The sequence below is a fragment of the Heliangelus exortis genome, chromosome 1 (assembly GCF_036169615.1).
Source record: "Heliangelus exortis chromosome 1, bHelExo1.hap1, whole genome shotgun sequence".
NCBI lineage: Eukaryota > Metazoa > Chordata > Aves > Apodiformes > Trochilidae > Heliangelus > Heliangelus exortis.
The window spans coordinates 124,187,074-124,208,708 of NC_092422.1; the positions used below are offsets into that span (position 1 = coordinate 124,187,074).

At 41.6% G+C, this 21,635-nt stretch overlaps 1 protein-coding gene and 1 long non-coding RNA gene across 2 annotated transcripts in view; one reads left to right on the plus strand and one right to left on the minus strand.

Annotated features, from left to right (window-relative positions):
* Nucleotides 1-1,005: 1,005 nt before the first annotated feature.
* UBE2N (ubiquitin conjugating enzyme E2 N) lies at nt 1,006-19,296 on the plus strand. Its single transcript, XM_071765366.1, has 4 exons — nt 1,006-1,163; nt 17,439-17,685; nt 17,866-18,006; nt 18,613-19,296. The coding sequence occupies exons 1-4, from the start codon at nt 1,134-1,136 to the stop codon at nt 18,651-18,653; spliced, it is 459 nt and encodes a 152-aa protein (XP_071621467.1). The 5' UTR covers nt 1,006-1,133; the 3' UTR covers nt 18,654-19,296.
* Nucleotides 19,063-21,635, minus strand: part of LOC139806162 (uncharacterized) — a 69,840-nt gene continuing 67,267 nt past the window's right edge. The window contains exon 2 of the long non-coding RNA XR_011730156.1: nt 19,063-20,359. This is a non-coding gene — a long non-coding RNA (uncharacterized lncRNA). The remainder of the gene's footprint in view (nt 20,360-21,635) is intronic.

The following is a 21,635-nucleotide window of genomic DNA, read 5'->3' on the forward strand; positions in this document are numbered from 1 at the left end:
TTTTAGGATATAGAACATGTTCGTAGTATTTGTGGTATGACTGTGTCAGGACTTACACAACATAATTTGCCAGTCAGAGAACTTTCCATTCTACCAGAGCATACAGAAACTATGTGTATCGTTTATGTCTGGGGTTTTTTTTGTTTCTTTGTTTTGTTTTGTTTTGTTTTTTAAACCAGTAGAAATCATTCAACCAGGAAATGTATATATGTGGGGTCCTATTCCACTGCTATCCTGCTTGGCAACCTGTAGCAAATCACCTTCCCCATTTTATTTCCCACCCACAACGGTGCCTGGTGCTAAATCTACTGACTATGCAGCTGTACTAGTGCCCTAGGACCCTTGTGTGATAACTGCAACTCCTACAGTATCTCACTTTCTGCTAAAGAAGGAAGCTTCATGTTAAGGTGTTAAGACAAAGATGTTCTGTCTTGTGACACGTTCGGTGATGCTCACACTGCCCAAAACCAGAGAACGGCACACGTTGTACCGGTGTGGTGGACAAGATACACCAAGGACACCCTAATTCTGTCGGGATGACTGAGGACCCCACACACTTCCTACAAAGGGGCTTCTCCTGCCTTCACAGGCCAGCAGCCAGCGCCCACCACGGAGGGGGCATCGGGGAGAGAGAGCATCAACAGCTCCGGCACCGCCGGGCAGGGATGGCCCAAGAGGCCGCTGCCCGCTTCTCTTACAAGGCCAGGAAAATCCAGCGCCTCTCCCGGGCCTGCAGCCTGTCTCTCCGGCCGTACTTCAGCCTGGGGCAGCAGGCGGCCACCATCCTCCCAGGGGAAGCGACGGATCCCTCAGGCAGAGAGCGGGAGGCGGCACACCCCCGGCCCTCCCGCCGCCTCACGGTCTCCCCGCTTCCCCCATTGCCCCGCTCAGTGCTCCCACTCCGCTACGTGCGTGCCCCGGTGCCCCCTTTCCGCCTCAGGACCGCCTCCCCCCGTACCTCCCTCCCTCCCTCCCTCCCCTCGCCTGACGCCGAGCGCGGGTGCGGCCTACATTGCCCGGCGTCCCGGGAGCGCCGAGGGCGGTGCCACCGGAAGCGCGGCGCGGGCTACTTCCGGCTGTGTGCGAGCCCCAGGAGGAGGTGAGCCCGCGAGCCTGTACCCCGACGAGACAAGATGGCCGGGCTGCCCCGCAGGATCATCAAGGTACTGCCGCCCACACCCGGGGAGGGAGCCGGGGCCGGACGGGACGGACCCCGCGCAGCGGGTAGGGTAGAGTAGGGTAGGGCCGGGCCGGGCCCCGCGCCGCTTCCGGTGCCCGCCAGCAGGGCCGTGCGGGGGCAGGGCTGCTCCCGGGCCTCCTCCGTCCCCTGCCGGGCGGCGTGATACCCGCCGCACGACCCGGCCGCCGCGATACCCAACAGGGGCGGATGGCCGTGTTGGGCATGGTCACCTCCTCCTCCTCCCACCTCTTCTCGCCGCCGCCCTCGGCGGCTCCCGGGCGCAGCGGCGGCGGCGTGCGCGGTCTGTCGAGAGCGATTGGGCCCTCCTGGCGGGCCGGGGGCGGCGGCGGCGGCGGGAGCCCGGGCGGTGGCGCCTCACAGTGTTCGCTGATGCCGTCCTTAGGGTGCCTGCGCGCCCCTTCCGCGGCCCAGAGCTTGAGATGCACCGGGTGCACCCCCCGCTCACCTTTCCGCCGGCAGTGTGGCTCCTCGGGGCTTCACGGCGCGTCTCTCCCCGGGCTTGGGGCGCGGGAGAGCGGGGCTTCACGGCGCGTCTCTCCCTGTGTTTGGGGCGCGGGAGAGCGGCGGCGCGGTGCTCGTGTTCCTCGCCTTATGCGAGGAGAGAGGAAACACAGCGCGTTGAGACCTGGGCTTGAGCTGCACGCCGGGGTCATCCGTGCCGGTACCGCTAGGCCAGCCCGGTTGGTGCCGTGTGCGCTCCGAACCATTGGCCCGCCCCGTATTGCCGTGTTGATGCTGGCGGTTCGGCGTCTCGCTTCGACTTTTGTTTGGCAACCTTTGTAAGGGCTCTCAACTTTTGGGGTGCTTTCAACTGACCCTCCCGAGTGCAGTTTCAGCCTAGGACTGGGATGATTCGGGATCGCCGGGCAGAGGTACACTTATCTGCACTGCAATGCCCCTGGGTCTTTGGTATCTTGGCCCTGTAACTAGGGTGGATGTTTGTGCTGAGTTGCTCTTTCCCACTCGATGTGCAGTGATGAGAATTAAAGCCCTCAAATTGTTGGTTACTCCCTTTACAGAAGCGATGATCCTAATAAGGTTTGTTAGCCCTCGTAGAAAATAACAGCCCTGGTTACTTGTTGAAGTGTACAAATAATAAAGTCACAAGTAATTTATAGCGCTGTGAAGGTCTCTTGGAACATGAAGTGTTGGTAACTGTTGTAAATCACCTGAGCCGAGAATATGTTAAATAGTGAATGAAAAAAAATAAAACTGGATTTTCTTTAAAGCGTCAAGTTATCTAACAGGCGACAGGGGACATGATGTAAAAACAAGGTGGGAGTAGCATTCATCTGGTGTGAAACAGACTAAACTTGGATTACTGTTCAGAATTGTAAGCAATAAAAATATCAGGCAAATCCTACAGAATGAATTTTTACCCAGCTGCCTTAGTGCACAGCATGCAGAGCTGAATATGTTTCAGTGAGAGGGAGCACTGATTCATAATACAGCAGAGCTGGGATTCATAACAGAGATGTGGTGGAAGCTCAGCTGGTGTCTGTGATAATTTTTTTTAACAGCTCTTGACAGTTCCCCTGAACACAACCAAAAAAACTGCCTTACCTCCTTGTAAGGTAGTGCATACATTGCCTTATGGGTGCTTTTGGTTTGTTTTTCTAGTTTGGGGTTTTTTTTTTATGCTTTTCTAGAAAAAAAGACAAAAGCAATTCAAACGACTCACTTCAAAGGTATGTGATAGTATGGGAATGTTTCCTCTCCTCCTGGATAGGAGAGGTAGAGGGCAACAGAAGAGACATAAAAACTCCTCATTATTTCCAGAGGGTTCCTCTTGGAGTATTTGGAATTATTGTAGGGTGTTACGTCCTGTGGGTTGTGTATCATGCGTGCATCATAAGATGTTTAGGGCCAGTCTACAACTTTTGAATCTCAGGTTGGTTCTGTTAGATGACTCATTCTTTAGCTCCTGCACCTTGCCTGTCGTACATTTGATCCAGGAGTAGCTACTATGGCCTCAAAAACACGCAAAGTCATATTCAAAGTATCACAGTTGCAAAACGTGCAGACCTAGAAATACGCCTGCTTGAGTCCTAGGGAGTCTTGATGAAACTCCAGTAACAAGAATATTACATTTTCTTTATGCACAACAGTGATTTGGTGTGAAATAAATGGCTTAGGTTACTGTTAGGTGAAGACCTTCTCCCTTTGATACACACCCCCCCTTTGTGTTGTCATCTGAGGGAGTCTGTCAGTGGCTGATTTGGGACGGGAGTGCATATTTGGATTGTAATGAAGTACAGAACCTCGCTCAAAGTGCCTCTCAGAGTGCAGTTGGTGTTCCTTGTCTTGCCCAGCTGCTGGCAGATGGCCTGGCTCAGGTTGACAACAGCCCTGTGCTCCTCAACCTTCTCCTTTGCTGTCTGTGCAGGCTGTCATCTCGCCCAGTGGGAGAGCAGTAGCTTGTCTCAGTAGAGAGCTCTATTTATGTTTCCAATACTTTCCCCCAGTCCAATTTAAAGTTGACAGTATAGATACTGCAAAGCATTTGTTAATAGAAGATAGAGAATTACCCCTGGTTTGCTGCCCCCAGATTACTTGGAAACACAGATTTTAAACAATGAGGGGGAATGATCTGTAAACTCAAGAGATTACTTGCTTTAGAGTTACAGCTTGGTGTTAGCACATCACAAATGGTGCATAGAAAATGCTGATGTGGTTTTAAATGTTGAAAGATATAATCAGAACTGGACAACCTTCTATTTTACAGAGAAGAGGTATTTTTGTTTTCTTCAGTCATCAAAAACCAGGGATCCTGAGAACCACCTTGACAAGAGAATCTATTAATGTACGATAAAATAAAAATGATACAGTACACTTACAGACATGTATTTCTCTTGCTGGAAACTTTTTTCCTACTGTACAGTATTAAAAAATGAGCCTTTGCAATATACACAATAAATAGGCAGTGGTTCTTTTCTGTCAAGCACTTAAAACACCAGTTCTCTCCAGTGTTGCAAAGTCACGTAGCTCAAGTGGAATAAGGAATTGAATTGCATCTGATTTTATTTTTTGGCTGACATTCAAACCACCTCATTGCTGTGTCAAGTGTGGTTGGTATATCTGAATGGGATGGGCAATGCTGCCTCGTGTCATCTTCTCAAATGTGGTGGTTTTTTTTTTCCTCTTGCTGTTTGCACTGCTGCAGTGGTCTTGTAATCATTTGGTGTCCAGGTCTAAGTGTTGACTGTGTAGCTAGTTTTTAGTAGTGGTTCTTTTAGCAGTTGCTGCTGCTGCTTGTATCACCAAGTAACCATCTGAAACACTGAGACTCATTAATGTTTTTTTTAATCGAGGAATACATCACTCTTACATTACTGTGGCTTTGATTTCCTCACCTGCTTGGTAGTATGGTGTTATCTAAGATATTCCTTCCTCGCTCTTTATTAGTGAGAAACTGTCATTGTTTTGAGTACGAGGAACTAAGGAAGGACTTATAGATTCTGAGAAGGGGTAAGAGAGGGGTCCGTTCCCTCCCGTTCCCTGCCCACACTCTATCAAGCTCGGGCAGACCGCAGCGCCTCCTCTTTACGCTCACTCCTTCGCTTCGCTGCTGCGCTCCTTCCCCACCTCTCCACGTGCTCTTCAGGATCCACATCCATCGGGTGCTGGAAGAGCCAAGGAACCCTCTCCTGAGTCGGCCCTGCTGCAAGGGGCCCTCAGGCACCTGTCCCTGCCAGCATCGGGATCGGGTTGTACATGTATTTGTATACATTTGTATTTTTGTTTTTTATCCCGTATGCTACTGCCTTTCCCCTGTTCTAGTAAATCTGTTTTTTTTTAATTTCCAGGTTTAAGTCTCTGATCTTTATTCCCCCTTTTATCTTCCCTTTGGGATGGTGGAGAGGTTAATAGAGAATAATTCTCTCCTTTGTTTTTTGGTCCACCCAAGCTGCGAAGCCTTGGCTTGAGCTATTTCCACACTGCTGCCAGTGCACTCTTGCTTGTGGCACTTTTTGAGAATCTAGGGGAGGCTTGGACTACTTAGAAAAGCTACTTCAAAAATGTAAATTTTCTAGGAGGCTTTTTGGAAAGTCTCATGGTGTGTGTGGTGATAGGCACCTACAGCATTCTGTATTAGAGGCCAGTATAATAAGCTCTACGTGCTTTTAAAAATACAAATCAGGTGTTTAGTCTGGAAGTTCTTGAGCAGAAATACTGGCAGCCAATGAAGTTTATCATTTTGTCTTGTAAGTTAAGGGCTTCTGGGGCATGGACATCCTGTCTCCACATAAGAAAATTTGTGACCATTACTACTTGAGTTCTCTGGCATTTCAAGCTATTTTTTAATTTCCTGGATAAAAAATATAATTTAAAAAGACTGGAGGTAAACTTAATGCCTTTTTGTAGTAGTTTGCATTTTTTTTTTTTTGATGGTGGTTAGGCATATAAAGCATTACTTCTGGACAGTGCTTTTCATTGGCATTTGTCAGAGAAGCTGTATAATTGGTATTTATGTTTTTCTGCCTCTTGTATGCTGCTTGAATCTTGTGGATAACTTCAAATTTGAGAGAAGGGTGTAAGTTTGGGGAATTTTCAGGGGTGGATTTTGGTTTGTTTGGGTTTTTTGTTTGTTTGTTTTGTTGGTTTTTTTGCACTTTGTTTCTAAAAGCACCTTCCCCTGCCTGTCCAACAAATGCAGGAAGATAACACATACACTATTTGTAACTTTCATTGAGTTGTCTTTCCCAGCAATTAGCATTTCATAGGCTGGCTGTGATACTGGAGGGGTGTATAGGCAGATACTGAAAGTATGGAGTTTGGCAGGACAGATCATTTCTGGAGGTGTAGGAGGAAGGCTGAGAGGCAGGAGAGGTGTAGAAGGCAGCTCGGGCCCAGAGAAAGGTTTAAAGAAAACTTTCAAGTTGCACAAGATAAGGAGTAGTGGTGCAGGTTATTCCTGGGGAGGCCCCCATTGGACATCAGAGAACTTTTCACTATGAGAACAGTTGGCTGGAAATAGGAATCATCTCCCCAGGGAAGTGTTAAATTTCTCAACACTGGACATTGTCTAAGACTTTAGTTTGACAAGGTGCTGGGCCTAAAGTGTGCACCTAAAGTGTGTTCCTGCCTAGAGAGGTTGCATGAGATGATGCTTTAGGACCCTTCCAGCCTGGCATTCTATGATTCTCCGATCTTAAAGAGGATGCTGATAACTTTTCCACAGACTTTTCCTTAAGAAGCTTTCAGTAGGAACAATGGAGTAAAAGCTGAGGGAGAAACAGCAAATAAACCAACTAGAGGAGAAAATCTTGCTTGGGCCAGCGTCTTGTATAGGACTTGAGCAGCTTTGAGGTACAAATCTGTAGTATACCAAGCTTTCTAAGTACTGGTGGAAATGTGTTTATATCAGTTTGCACAGAGTTGTTTCCTATTGTAGTTTACTGTTACGTTTACATGGCTTTCAGTATAGCACCAAAATTTGCTTTGTGTTACAGTATGAAACAAAAACACATTTTCATAGTTACATAGACTGTGTCATGGCTTAGGAGTTTGGGCAGACCAAAACCAGGACAAAATTGTTCTGTTACCCCCTCCACCCTCCCAAAGGGAAGATAAAAGGGGAATAAAGATAAGACTTAAACTTGGAAATTTAAAAAATTGGAAACAGATTTACTAGAACAGGGGAAAGGCAGTAGCATACGGGATAAAAAACAAAAATACAAATGTATACAAATACATGTACAACCCGATCCCGATGCTGGCAGGGACAGGTGCCTGAGGGCCCCTTGCAGCAGGGCTGACTCAGGAGAGGGTTCCATGGCTCTTCCAGCACCCGATGGATGTGGATCCTGAAGAGCACATGGGGAGGTGGTGGTAAAGGAGCACAGGGGAACAGCAGCAAAGGAATGAGTAGAAAAAAGAGAGGAAGGGCTGCAATCTTCCCGAGCTTGGTAGAGTATGGGCAGGAAACGGGAGGGAGCAGAGCCCTGTGTGTTCCGACCCTCAGAGTGTGAAAGCCCTCCTTTAGTTCCTGTTACTCAAACTGTGACAGACGGGTGGGTTAATAATGAGAAAGAAATGGCAAATTTTGCCACAGGTGGCATTTGGACAAAAGCTCTGTATTACAGTGTTTGCTTTCACTACACTTTGATAGTTGACTCCGCATTGTATATTAATGCAAGGCTCTAATGCAAATGTGCTTCATCAGTATAGCCACAGGAATAGTTTTCACTGTTAGCTTAGTGAATTTACATATGCCTCGCTTTACTATAGCTAGAGATACACCATGAAAATCTTGATCTGTGCTAGTACATGTATAATCCTCTAGGAATTTGCCTTGTTTTTTAATGGGCTTTATTGCTAATTTTTTTTTTTCCCTAAAAGACAGACATTATTTTCAGAAGACTTCCTCCTATGTAGGTGCTTTACAGCAGTAAAATTTTTACTCTAAACATTCAGAAATCTCTGGCAATATGATAGTTACTTAAGTAACCAATTGATTTTCAGTAATGCTGGTTATAGCCAGTTCTTTACGTAACTGTAATGAATTAATAGATCCTGAGAGAAATTGTGTCACAGTATGATGTACTGTTATAACAAGTTCTTGAATTGAGTCTGTGTTTTTTTGAGACATCTTTATCCGTATATGTTGAAGACAGTTTTTACTGATATGCTTCACTTTCTCCTACTGCCTCCCCCTCAAAAATCAAAACAAACATGCATGCTCTTCACTTTCTTGTGTGTGATTTATCAGTTCTTTGTGAAGGAGATCAATGTCATCTTCCTCCCCATTCTGCTCTGACAGAACAGGAAAGAATTGTCATTTGGCAAGTGATTGTAATTTGTCTGTGTGCCATTAAGCTGCTTTAAGTTTCACACTATGCAGCTAAAAAGCTTTAGTTTCTATTTCATGCTCCAAAATTAATCCAAATCGTTAGATACAGTTGGATGATAATTGCACTGGTAGCTGGCAAGGGTTTTCTGCAGTTGGAATAAAAAAAATGAAACAAATGTATGCAGTATTTAGTTTCTGAATTGAAATGCTAAAGCTGGTGTTATACTTGAGTGTTTTTTGCTGGCAGCCAGCACAAGGTGAAGTTACCACCTAGTTAAGTTAGGTTGACCAGAATTTCTCATGTTGATTAATTAGCCTGTGGTTCATGTTGAGCAGCCTCACTATAGAAACAGATCTAGCCTGGCCTCTGCTGGTACAAGGTTTTTTTGTGCTGCTGCAGTAAACTTGGACTGCTTTGGCTCAGAACTCTGCAGTAAAGGTTGTTTTTCAAGCCACATCAGTTACGGGATCTCATTTGTCGTTTGACTTTGCAAACACAACTTGGGCTGATGAAAGGGGTGTGTGGAACGGTGACTACTTCCCAGTTGGGCAAAGCATTCCATTTTGTGAGGAAAGGAAAAGGCAGAGGTAATCACAGATGTGAGTGAAGTTGATCAAGGGGGACTGAGAACCAGGCTGAGATGGTGAGGAGAAAATCAGTTTGACTCTTGGCTGAAGCCGGTGAAGAATGGCATAAAGAAATTGCACTAATTTTTAGTCATTAAGGGTAGAATTTGGCTGTAACTTTTTAATTCTCTTTCCTTTTTGCTACTGGTAGTGAATTATCATCTGCTTTAGAAATCTTCCTGTAGGACTAAGCCGCAAATGTCTCTCCTAGGAAGCAAATATTGAAGAGACTGATGAGCAGCCACTTAAACTGAAAGATACCCTTTTTTTTTTTTTTTTTTTTCTCCCCCTCCCTTATAAATTGGTGCACGTGGTACCTTCCAAGTGATGTTACCATTTTGACTACAGCAGAAAATGTTGCTGGTAGCTTTCATTTTAATAATACCCTCTCTTTGAAAAACACTTAATTTGCAGTATCATCTGTGTAGCCTGAAATTGTCTGTCACATCCTCTCTAAAAGTGCTTCTGAATACCACAGTTCAAACACATCTTGGGTTAAAAGTTACCTTGTGATTTATGGTGTTGTGGATTGACCTGTGGCAGAGGCCCACTGCCTCACTCTCCTTGCCTCAGCCAAGCAAGGGGAGTAGTTAAGGCAGAAAAACTCAAAGATCAAGGTAAAGACAGGGAAATCACTTACTGTTTGCCATTATGGGCAAAACAGACTCTGCTTGAGGAAACTTAATGTATTGGCAAGTAAAATGGAGAAATGGATGGTGAGAAAAAGACAAAAATTAAACAACACTTTTCCCTACACTCAACTTCAATCTTTCACCCTGAACTCCTCTACCTTATATGTTGCTGATGGCATGAGGAATGGGGTTTTGTTGTCAGTCCATACTGACTCCTCTATGCTGTTCTTCTTCTAACTCTCTGTGCTTTTCCTGTGCTCTGGCATGGCCCTTTCCATGGGATGCAGTCTGGACGTGTGCTCCACTGTGGTCCTCCATGGGCTACAGAGAATCTCTGCTGCAGTTCCTGGAGCCACCTCCTCAACCTCCTCTGACCTTGATGTTTTGCTCACACTTTTCCTTTTCCCTCTCCTTTGTCTCCCTGGGTGTCACTTTTTCTGTCTATTTTCAAGTATATTTTCCCAAATGTGCCACTAGCCTGGTTGATAGGCTCTGCTTTGCCCTGTTGCAGGTCCATTGGATCTGGCTGTGTCTGGTAGGGGCAGCCCCTGTCCTCTTCCCGTAGAGGTCACTCCTGGAGCTCTCCTGCTGCCAGCACCTTGACATCTACACCCTGTATATATATATATATATATATATATATATATACATATATATATATATATATGCCTAGATGGTTATGCAGTTAAATGAGGCCATATCAAATTCAAGTTTTATGTCTGAAAGAAGTGGGGCAAACTGATGCATGTTTCTTTCAGTCTGAATGCCTCTTTCATTTTACTAGCAACTTGCTTTAGTTACATGGTGGAACTTACTCATGAAGAGTTACATCTTATTGTTCCTTTTATAAAAGGCCAAGGCTACAAAAGTTTGAATTGTAGCTGTTTGGAGACCCTACCTTTAAGCATCTATGGAAGTGTATCAGTATCCAGATGTGCAGATTTCCTTAATTCGTGGTGGAAGATGCTTTTATCCACAGCCAATGCTGACTGTCCGTCAGTTTCTGTTGGAAGTTACTGGCCTTTGTGAGATGGCAGCAAAGTTTGTATGCTGTCAGACCACTTTTTTTTTGGGGGGGGGGGGGTTAAAGATCTAGTTTAGAGAGCCTAGCTCACTTTTCCTGAGTTGAATTTGGAATGCTGACAGGGTGTACTTTCTCAATAGATCTGCAGGATGGTGATTCTGGTGAGGGGGTACCAGTAAGCACTGGCAGTTGAGTTTTAAGCTGTTATTCCTGTTGAAGATTGTCTTATTAAGACAAAGATATGCATCCATCATCTGTCTTCCCTGATCTGTTTGGACTAAAACCACCTAAGGTTAGTTGAATTTGCAGGTAAAGGTGGATAATACCTAAATCTTTGCACTGTCTCAATCAGATTAGAGAAGACTTACTTTACCATATCTTACGTTACCCCTGAGAAAATTGTAGGGGTATAACCTCTGTCTTAGTAGGTCGTGCTGAAGGTAAATTAGTTGAATATTGCATGGAGAATCGAACTAGTAAATGTGCTGCTGAAAATGTAAGAATCATTCCCCTGAGACTTTGCATAAAGATGTGGTATTGTGCCATTTTAAGTATTTAACAGTTCCAAGACCTGCAATATTTTCTTATGTGTAAGAGGCCTTATTAATTTTCTTGTTTTGAAGTTTCAGAGTTCTATCACAGCTATGTTAACCTCTGAAAGGCTAATGATGTTTTCTCTCACTTTTTAAGGTACTAGCATAAAGCTGCTAGCCATTAAAGATACTTTTCTGTAGTCTCAACACTATAAAAGGTTCTGTGTAACTGTTTATAACAAGTAAGAAGATACACAGTGTCTTCGGTTTTTAAGACTTTTATAGGACTTTAATTTAGCAGTTTACCATCTGTTACTGAAATTAGCCCTGTTGATAGTGAAGCTTTTTCCTTTGGAGTGAGGGGGTAGCCTCTGCATTTCCTTTTTAGGTTGTTTACAGAACAGTAATCTGTTACACTGGTATCTCACTGTGGTTAATGCTGCAGTCCCAAGTCTTCTAACCAACCCTTTCACTAAAAGGAGCAGTCTGTTCTCCCATCCTTTTGACAGCAATATGTTTGCACCCTCCTTTTTGTTGGCACAGCTGTTTGTGTGGACATGTGGTATAATGCATGAGGAACTCTTCTCTTGCGTGATTTTTTTTTTTTTCTTTTCTTCCTGGTTGCCTACATGCTGTGTTTCACCATGAGTTGTAGACACAGCTATGCAGGCAAAAGTGCAGGCACATCATTGGATGAAGTGGAAAAGCACAGCTTTTTTTTGTCCTTTCCCTAGTGGCCCCTCACTTAACCAGCTTAAAAATGTTTGGGCTTGGTAAGGTGTTGGGATTTCTCTAAGCCTCTCTTATTTTAATGGATTTTATGAATTTTATCAGGTGATTTCACAGCTGATAGTAAAGGCATGTGTAGAGCATAAGACCGTGTTAGATTCTGCCCAAAAGTGTATTCCTTCAATTGTAATATCTCACTAAAGACTATTGTATGTAACTTGTGTATTAATATGCAGAAATTTTACTTACAGAAGGTAATGATAGCAATAATACTGAATATGAAACAAGAGAACTGGGATGTCAGGAAACTCAGTGTGCAGACAGTTGAATTACTAAGCAAAGCAAATTTGGCTGAAGATGTGGAATTTGGATTTCTTCTCTGAGGTAGTTTGTGCTGACTCTGCAAGCAAAATTCTTTGGTTAATTCTAGTGACCTTCAAACAGTAGCATTAAAGTTCCCATATTTTGTAGGTGCTAGATACTGATTTGTTCTTAACTTTTTAAAATAATCCTTGTCAGGCAGTGTGAAATACGTGATTAACTATGGTCATAGTACAGGGAACAGAATTGCAGTTACTTTTCAAAGCAAAGAATGTAGTACTTTTTTCTAGAAAGCAATGAAGTAAGATTAAAAATTGTCCAATCCCATGCAGCAATTTCTTTCTTCACTACTGGAATGATCTCTTGCAGACAAGTGAAGCTTTAGAGGTCTCAGTTCAGCTGCAGTGTCTCTGTTACGTAAGAAATAATGGTTGGGAATTTTTTTTTTTTCCGAATACTTGCTTAGGTGAGTTTTCTGTTAGTTTTGCCAGTATTCCACTGTTTGATCTTGCCATAGACTTCTGAAGTAACTTTTTGTTTTCCAGAAATGTAGCATACATAAATATTTTTTGTTGTTTTAATCTTGGCAGCTTGAGGCTTTTATAAACACCTCTGCAAGAATGGAAGTGAATAAAATAGCTGTGTATTTCTAATGGATTCCTTCTTTGCATGCTTGCTCATATCTCTGTGTTCTTTAACAACTGATTTTTGTTTGTGTCTGGATGGAAGCATCTTCTCCATTGTTTTGTTGACTTTCTTGAAGGAGGGCTCTGGCTTTTTCTGGGTGTATGAAGCAGGAGAATCCTGGAAGTTATACCTGCGTTTTAATAACTTTCTTTTCCTTACACTGAAAGCATGATAACCAAACCAAAGCTCAAAGAATGAAGCCCCTCCCACCAAATTGATCTCCTGTATTTGCGTGGTTTCTCTCAGTCCTGGCAACCTGAAAAAGCCTCGCTCCCACCTCCTGCTCTGTTGATCTCTTCCAAAGATCTCAAATCTCTCCCTGCAGTTTCTTCTCACAGGTCACTGTAAAAACAGGTTGAGGATTTCTTTCCCCTTGGGTACAATTAGTTTCCCATTTAATGTCTTCATAGAAGAATAGCTGTGCTGAATGTCAGCTACACCATCTGTCCCATCCATATCATCTGTCATTCTACTTCAGGCCACCTGTGTTAATATGAAAAAAAGCTCTGCTTTTGCTTGTCAGAAAGCCTTCGACATTTCTGTGTTTTTCAACTGCTTCATTAAAATAAGGAAAGATAAAATTGTGGGAGGCATAACCAAGTTGTGAATGACAGTGTTGTGGATTCTGTTTGTGTGTTGTTTTTTCTGTTGGTTGGTTTGTTTTTTTGTTTTGGGGGTTTTTCCTTGTTTTTTGTTTTGTTTTTAAGTTCTGACTGGCATGTATTTTCATTTTGGGTTTATTAATAGCATTTAGTTAATGGAAATTATGACAAACATGGAATTGGAGAACATAGAAAGAAAAAATCTCCAATCTTAAAAACACTGCAAAATATGACAAATAGAATAACTGCCTTCAGCAGCATAGGATACTTCATTAAATGCTTCAGAGCTCAAAATATGTCCTGAATCAGTATGCTAGAGGGGATGGAAATTTGCATTCCAATGAAGACAAAATTGACTGCTCTATTACAAAACATTTGTTATGAGCAGTAGAACTAATTTTCAATAGAAACCTCATTTTCTGTGAATTCATATTTTTTCTTTCGCATTTAGCAGGTTAATTTTTTTTTTTTTTGTGGTTTTGCTTTGTTTTTTTGTTTTTTTGCCAAGCAAGGATAGTACGTAGTTAGTTGGAATAAGCTAGGTGTGCAACATGCAATGTTATTAGTTTTTCATGTCTTCAGTAGCACTGAGGTTGATTTCTGTCTCAGGCACTGACAGCTTATAACACATACAGATAAGTTTAAATTGGACAAAGGGTTCAAAGGCGGTTTTGGGGAGAAAGAGGGAAGTACCAGATTGCACAAAACTTACTTCCTCAACTAAGAAAATGCTAGAAGGATTTTGCCTAAAAACATACTGGAAAGTTAAGTATTGCATTGCTTGCTCTTCCTGATGAATTGAAAATAGATGGGAAGTTAAAAGTTTAAATAGAAGCTATTTATTTATTTTAACGTGTCGGATAGACTGCTTTTCCTGGGACAGTCATAAAATTACAAAGTAATACCAACAAGTAGTTCTGCATTTCTGTGTTTGTAAATTGAGTCCACCTATGCTGACTCTTGTGGGTGACCTACAACATTGATTTTCTAATATACACTTAAATCAATAAATATTTAAATCCCAAGCAGTTCAGTTTCCTGACCTGTTGTATGGTGACAACTGTTGACAACTGTTTAAGTGAAATACTGCTAATCATGGAAAATCAAATGGATTTTAGTATCAGCATGCCTTGTAACTGGCCATCACTGTAAAATGTGGAAGTCAGGTCCCTGATACTAAATTAAAACTGGACCTGCTTGTCTTATATGCTTAGAACTTAAAATGTGACTTCTGATTTCATTTCTCTCATTCCATTCCTTTTTCATAGTTTTTTAAAAAATATATTGACAGTATTATAATTTCTTTCCAATTGAAGGGTAAAAGTTTCATTTACTGTCAGAATTTAACAGGGGGTGTAGGTGTGCAAACATTAAATGGCCTCTGGTGGTTTTTTTTTTTAGTCCAACAGGCTTCTCTGTCATTTACTGTTTTAACAAGATGCCTTTTCTGGACCACAGATGCTTCTCAGCTCTTGCATAAAATGGTAGTGGTGCACATAAACTGGAGTCACAACCTGCCAGTTTGTGTGCGTGGCAGAGAGGTTTGGCCTGGTACTTGCTCTCTTGGTATGATCAGAACCTGGTGAGAATGAGTGTCAGCCAATGCTCTCACAGATTTCTTGCAGGGACTCCTCTTCTTTGAAAACAGCTTCATTTAGGCCACTAGTGATGGAGCTCCAGGCTCAGGGAATGGAGGCATGCTTGCTTAAAGTATTTTTCATGTAATACTAATGTTGCAGAGCATGTGTGTATTTATGTTCTGAATGTACATATGTTCAGAACTAGTGTAGCTGTATGCAGAGTAAGTGCTTTTCTTTGTGATCCCCTTTTGTGTGGTGTTTTATAGCAAGATAGCCACGTAACGTGGATGCATAAGAGGCTATCTGAACATGGAGATGTACCTAGTGGTAGTATAGCACCTTCAGTATTAATGTGCTACCTCGAGTAAAATAACATACAAATGGTTTTTAGTGGCAAAAGGTGCAGGTCACAGCCAGGCATTGCTTCCTCAGTTATGCTGGCAGGTAAAAGTGCTGATGCTGCTGCCATAGAACTGCTGATTATTTGGGTTATTTTAAGCTAGGATTGACTGCTCAAGTGGGGTTACAGTCAGCATACTGGCATAACTAGGGAGACAGTCTGGGGATCAGAGTGACTGAGTGGGGACTAGGGACTGCTGAGATCAGCCTAGCTATTAAAATGTGTTATCCTTAATTAAAAAAAAAAAAAAAAAAAAAAAAAAAAGTCAAGTGTGTACATAAGAACCAAGCCCATGAGTTGCTTACTAGCAAGTATCTGGCAAAGTCCAGGTGGTAGTAGCTGTGAAGAAGTTTAAAACTGTGTCTTTTTGTTAAGTTCTTTTCATTTCAAGTTGGATCACTCTTAGTTTTTATTTGTGGTAAGACATTGTTCCTTCTGCCAAAGTTGTCAACCTGTACTAACTGCGTGATCCTTTAGAGGTGGAAATCCAAATTGTCCTGTTTACCTGTGGCAGCACTCACGTTGAAAACTTGATTGTCAGTAGTTTCTTACTCACTGGCTTGCACACCACGCTGCTAAAGCTTTAAGCATTCCTCATAGTTCCTTTTCTACAGAACTACTGTACAAGTGACTTGCCAGCAGAATATAAAATTGTGTGTTATAAATGTATGCATATCAATTAAAATAAAATGGACTTGCTGAAATTAATGCAGACAGCTCTTAAGAAGCTTAAATGGCCTTTCAGTAAGGTGTGTAAGTGGCATTGGCAGCTAATGCCTGTGCAGATAAATAAGCAATACGTAGTCACAATGAGGATTTAGACCAGATAAATGTACTTTTTTGTTTCAAGTTATTACTATGTACATACACAATATTGTGTTTTGTAGGACTTTGACTATTTTTGAGATTAATAACTGGATTTTGCCATTGATTACTGTGACTTCATTTGCTATTTTTGCTAAAGTGATATGTTAAACTGCATCAAGACAGCCACTTAGATGCCATGTGAATTTTTTTCAACAAAATGCCTGTATTTTAACAGTGCAGTTACATTTGAAGAATATATTAAGCCAAGTAGAGGTAATCTGTCTGCTTTGTGCTTGTATTAGCGTTACTGTAGTCACACTGGATAGATAAAACTGGAATAGTAAATTAATATTACATATACAAGTTAGAATTTTTCCTCAGTAGAAGCAGGGTAATTGTTCTTTGTGAAAGCCAACACATAAAGGTGGTGAAGAAATTAACTGTACACAGTAAAAAGAAGCTAGAGGAGCAGCAGGAAATGGGCCTAAAATTACCTGAGGAAGTGAGGCTTCAGCAGGACTTCTTGTCCCTGCCTAATGTCCTGTTGCCTGTTTGGCCCTGGCTTCTTTTTTTGTAAGAAGGCACAGAATGGTGCCTGTAAGGCTTGTGAAAGCTGGCAGCAGAAGAGGGGGAAAGATGTAGAGGACTTGGTTGTTCTGTCTGCTCAGTGCATTAGCAGGATGGATGATCAGAACGTGGGCAGCTCTAAGCTGTGGTCACAGTGTGGTGCCTGAGGTAAGGTTGGTGCTGTGTGCAGAAGAATTGAGCAAGAAAGAACACAAATCTCTGTAGGAAATCAGCCTTCCCTCATTTTGCTGCTTACAGAACAACTTGCCTGTCTGCTGCTGTTTGTCAGGTAGTTTTAAACCTGGTTTTATGTAGGCTGGAAGTGATGGCAGCAAAGCTATTTATGCATATATGTGTGTAAATACATGAAACATTCTCAGAAACAACTTCAGGGTTGCAGCAGAGTGGTACTTTAAATCTTTGAAGTTAAGTCTGATTCTGGTACAAATGCTTATCTTAATAAACCATTCCACTCTTGTTTTGTGTAAGCCTTGAACATTATGTGTGAGTAATTAACCCCTATGTCGATGACAGGACTTGCTATCTAAGGTAAAATGGGAAATGGTTTTGATATTTTTTGGGGGGGTATTCTTCAAAGCACTTTTTGTTAAAAACAAAATAAAACAGCTTGGCAGTAGTTTAATCAAAATTTGACAATTCAGTTGTCCTCAACACATTTTGTCACTGTTACATTGTGCTGTAGAAGAACGCAGTGCTACAGCAGTTGAGGGGTCTGAAAGGAGATGCATGCGAGTTTACCACATCCTTGTCTTCTTTCTGCAGGTGCTCTTTGGGTTTAAAATATTTGTCTAACATTGGTTCTGTGGATGCAGGCAAATAGCTCATAAGGAACAGTTGCTTTGAAAATACCTTGTACAGGTTGTGTTTGGTTTAGATGGGTTGTGTTTTCACCTTGCCTCTCCTTCTTCTTCTAGGAAACCCAGCGCTTGCTGGCAGAGCCAGTCCCTGGGATAAAAGCAGAGCCAGATGAAAGCAACGCACGTTATTTTCATGTGGTCATTGCAGGTCCACAGGATTCCCCCTTTGAGGGTGGGACATTTAAACTTGAACTATTCCTTCCAGAAGAATATCCAATGGCAGCTCCTAAAGTACGTTTCATGACCAAAATTTATCATCCTAATGTAGACAAGCTGGGAAGAATATGTTTAGATATTTTGAAAGGTAAGTGCTACCTTTTTTTCTTTCTTTTGATCTTATGAAATACAAAAACTTGTAAATTGACCCTAAAAGATACTTCATTTGTTTAAAAAAATATCTTGTTTAAGCCGGGAGAGTAAAACTTGCTATTTCTGTGGACTGTGAGGAATAAGGTGTTTCATACTGCTATAAATGTCTCTTCAGATAAATGGTCCCCAGCTTTGCAGATTCGTACAGTTCTGCTATCAATCCAGGCTTTGTTAAGTGCTCCCAATCCAGATGATCCACTAGCAAATGATGTAGCTGAGCAATGGAAGACCAATGAAGCCCAAGCCATAGAAACAGGTGATGTATTGTACACTTTTTTTCCCTAGCTTTAGGAAGTAGGTGATTACTAACTGGTTGGAGGATATAAAGCCTGACCTCTTTCATCTCTGCAGCTTGCAGAGAATTTGTGCATAGTCCAAGTCATAGTCCAGGTACCCTGAATGTGTCTGTGTTCTTATTTTCAAGTCTATGAGGCTTGCTAGAAGAAAAAGCCTCTTGATCTGTTTTATCTTGAGTTTCTGTGTTCCTAAATTTCAAATGTGTCTAGCCTGGAGCTGTAGTAAAATAAAAGCACACATCAGTGCTTCACTGCTGAAGTTTAAGGAACAGATTATCTGGTTTCAGAAAGTCTCTTCCATACCTGCTGATGTTGTAGACTGTGAAGGATGAGTTACTCCATTATGCCACTTCACTTTTGGATCCACTGCAGTCAGGATACTTCTTTAATATACAAAAGTTGACAACTATTGGAGTTCAAAATCACAACTAAAAGATCAGAACTGATATATGTCGTATGCTTGCAACAGCAGTATAGAAGTGATGTTTAAAAATACATATTTGAAGTGACTTTAATAAAGTCTAGAAACTACATCTTTTCTTAAATGTGTTTCTTTTTCTTTACAGCCAGAGCATGGACTAGGCTATATGCCATGAATAATATTTAAATGCGCTTTGAACATCAAGTGTGCATCACTTCTCCTGTTCTGCCAAGACCTCTTCCTTTTTTGTTTGCATTTAATGGACACAGTCTTAGAAACATTACAGAATAAAAGCCCAGACATCTTCAGTCCTTTGGTGATTAAATGCACATTAGCAAATCTGTGTCTTGTCCTAATTCACTATTGTACCGCATGAGCAGAGGCTAGAAGTATCATCTGGATTGTTGTGAAATTGTTTAAAAGCAGCAGCACATCTCTGCTTTTAATCATTTTTCTCATCATGGTTTAAGTATAAGCACTGTGAATGAAGGTAGGCAGGGTTAGCTGCGGGGCTTTTTGTTTTAATTTTGTGGGCTCCTCTTCCCTTTTTATGGTGATGCTAATTGCATTGATAAAAGCAGCTAACGAGTTATACTTTAGAATATACCCTCTAGCCCAGTCTAACTTAGACGCTGTAGATGGACAAGCTTCATTGTTTGAACAAAAAATGGGAACATTAAACATCCATCACCTTCACTAATAATATTGTGAATCTGCTGTCAAGTGTAGAAAAATCCCTCCAAGAAAAAGCTTGTGACCATTTTGTATGGCTTGTCTGGAGAATCTCCTGTAAATCTTATGTTTTAGTAAAATATTTTTTGTTATTCTACTTTGCCTTTGTACAGTTTATTTTGCTGTGTTTTCATTTCTCTAATGTGACAATCGTATTTAAAAAAAATTGAAACCAGGATTGACAATTTGTCTTCACCAGTCTGACACTTTAAACAGTAAAGAGGTGGAATTCACAAGATGATTATTATTTTTTTGCTTCTGTTTGCTGACTTTTTTTTATTAGCTTGTGTTATGTGGGTGACCTTACACGGCCAATTTAATGTGGGATTGCATTTGAAGTGACGTTTAGAAACAAGTCTCTGATGTAATGATTGTAACTGTAATTTTAGTAATGCATTTTCATGGAAATAACCATGATCAAGCAGGAGGTTGAGAGCAAATGACAGCACTAATTGTGAGTATCTGCATAACTTCTCTTTGCTGATTGTCATCATTTGTCAGGCTATGCGGTTTTCTAACTTCTTTGATTCCTTCCCTCTATTAACATAAAATACCAGTGTGTAGAACCATTGTTACAGCCAGCTTGTGTATTGATGTTTGCTTAACCACTTAGAGCTAGGGCCTCATAGCACTGGTTTGTTTTTTTCTTTCTTCAAGCCCTTTTGTAAGCTACTCACTTGAGCCACTGGTCTGTTTAAATAGCAACAAAGCTTCTTTATTGGAGGGAAGGAAAGTGATTAAAAACTTCCTTCTTGTCCTTGTTTCTTGTGTATGCATTTTGTCTGGGAGTCTAGCATCCTTTCTGGAAACCCATTTTATTGCTTCCCTTTTGATTTTCTTCTATTCCTTATGCCCTCTCCTTCCAAAAAAACCAAAAAAAACCCCAAAACCTAAAAGTTTTTGGTTATGCCAACCTGAAGTGTATGAAGGAATGAGAGGTTGCAGTCAGGAGTGTTTTGCCATGCAGTTCAGGGGTATGGCCATGTGGTCTGCTGGTATTCTCCCTCTTTCACCACTTCTTACTCTGTCATCTGAAATTTCTATAGAATGTGGTGTATTTATTGTGCTCTTCTGTAACATGAAGAATATCTATTAAAACTACATTTTCCAGCAGACAGCGCTTTCAGTGGTTAGTAGCCAGTATTGCCCCTCAAAGAAATCTTGTAACGTGGTTGAAACTTGGCTCAGAATTCAGCTTTTTCACCAGACCAAGCTTTTAAAAAAGGAACAAACAACCCCCTCAAAACTTAAGAGTAGTTTGTGTGTTGAATGTAAGCCAAAGTTGCATTTAGGGCTTTTAACAAATTGTTTGTCGTTGAGAGTGGGAAAGCACCATTAACCCTGCCTTATAAATGAGCACGTGCTTGGGTTTAGCTGCCATACATCCCCTGTGTGCCACCAGCACGGGCAGCTCTTGGGCAGGCAGCTGAGAGCATGTGAGCTGTGCAAGAAACCCTGGATTCACCTCACCTACCTCTTAAAGCTTTACCTTTACACTATGTATGGAGCTTTCCTCGGCTCCTTCTCTACCCCCAGGGATAGAGGACAGTCAGGCCCAAGTAAGCACCCCCTCTGAAAGTAGCTTTACCTTCCCTGGGTAGCAAAAAAGAATGTGAGCTGGAACTTCAGACAAATTAACTTCAGATTAGGGGGGGGATTAATCCAGGCCTAAGGTGATTTAGCAGATGGATAGGTGTTTGTATGTTCAGGGCTTAAAATCCAGCTAGAGTTGGCAGCTAATCAGAGGTTGTAATTAAAAATTGAGCAAGTTCTTGATGGAATACTGTTACTATACTTCTAGAAAAAAAAATACTCTGCCTCCATTTTTAGTGACTGAATAAAATGGAGTTTAGAACTGTTTGAGTACACAGTAGCCAGTGTGTGTCTGGGTTCTTTAATTAATCTCAACGAATTTAAGATTTTGTTAAACAAGTCCAAGCTGTTTGAGTTTGAACACATGTATTCATAGTGATGGTGTATCTGAAATTAATGGTGTAAAAGGGATAGGTAAAATACTGCACACCTGAGAGTATTTTCAAATTATAGTTGTAATGAAGGAAACTTTAAATGGGCTTCCTAAAAACTAAAATGTGTTTGTCGTGGGGTCTATTCAGGAATACTTTAATAATTTTAAAGTTAATTATATATGGTAAATAATATATGTATTTAACACTCAAGCCTGATTTAAGAGCCCTGTGTAAAGCCAAGCTGGGAATTTAATTCTGTTTTATGTTGGGGAATGTTTGAAACTTTTATACTAAATTCTTTGAAGCCAGTTAGATGTAATTTTTTCCTCGGTTAAGCAAGTGTATATTCACAGCCATTATCTGAAACTCAAAAAGTTTTATTTTTGTTACATCTCCCACTACAGCTGGTTAGCAAATGTAGCTACCCATCTTTCAGGGAGTGTTCAGAATCTCCATTTTTAGTGGATGT

What these genes read in the sequence shown, in the direction of transcription:
- UBE2N (XM_071765366.1), top strand. Translation starts at nt 1,134, where the DNA reads ATGGCCGGGCTGCCCCGCAGGATCATCAAG. An exon ending in TGCCCCGCAGGATCATCAAG is followed by an intron (nt 1,164 to 17,438) that starts GTACTGCCGCCC and finishes TTCTTCTTCTAG; the next exon opens with GAAACCCAGCGCTTGCTGGC. An exon ending in AGCCCAAGCCATAGAAACAG is followed by an intron (nt 18,007 to 18,612) that starts GTGATGTATTGT and finishes TTTTCTTTACAG; the next exon opens with CCAGAGCATGGACTAGGCTA.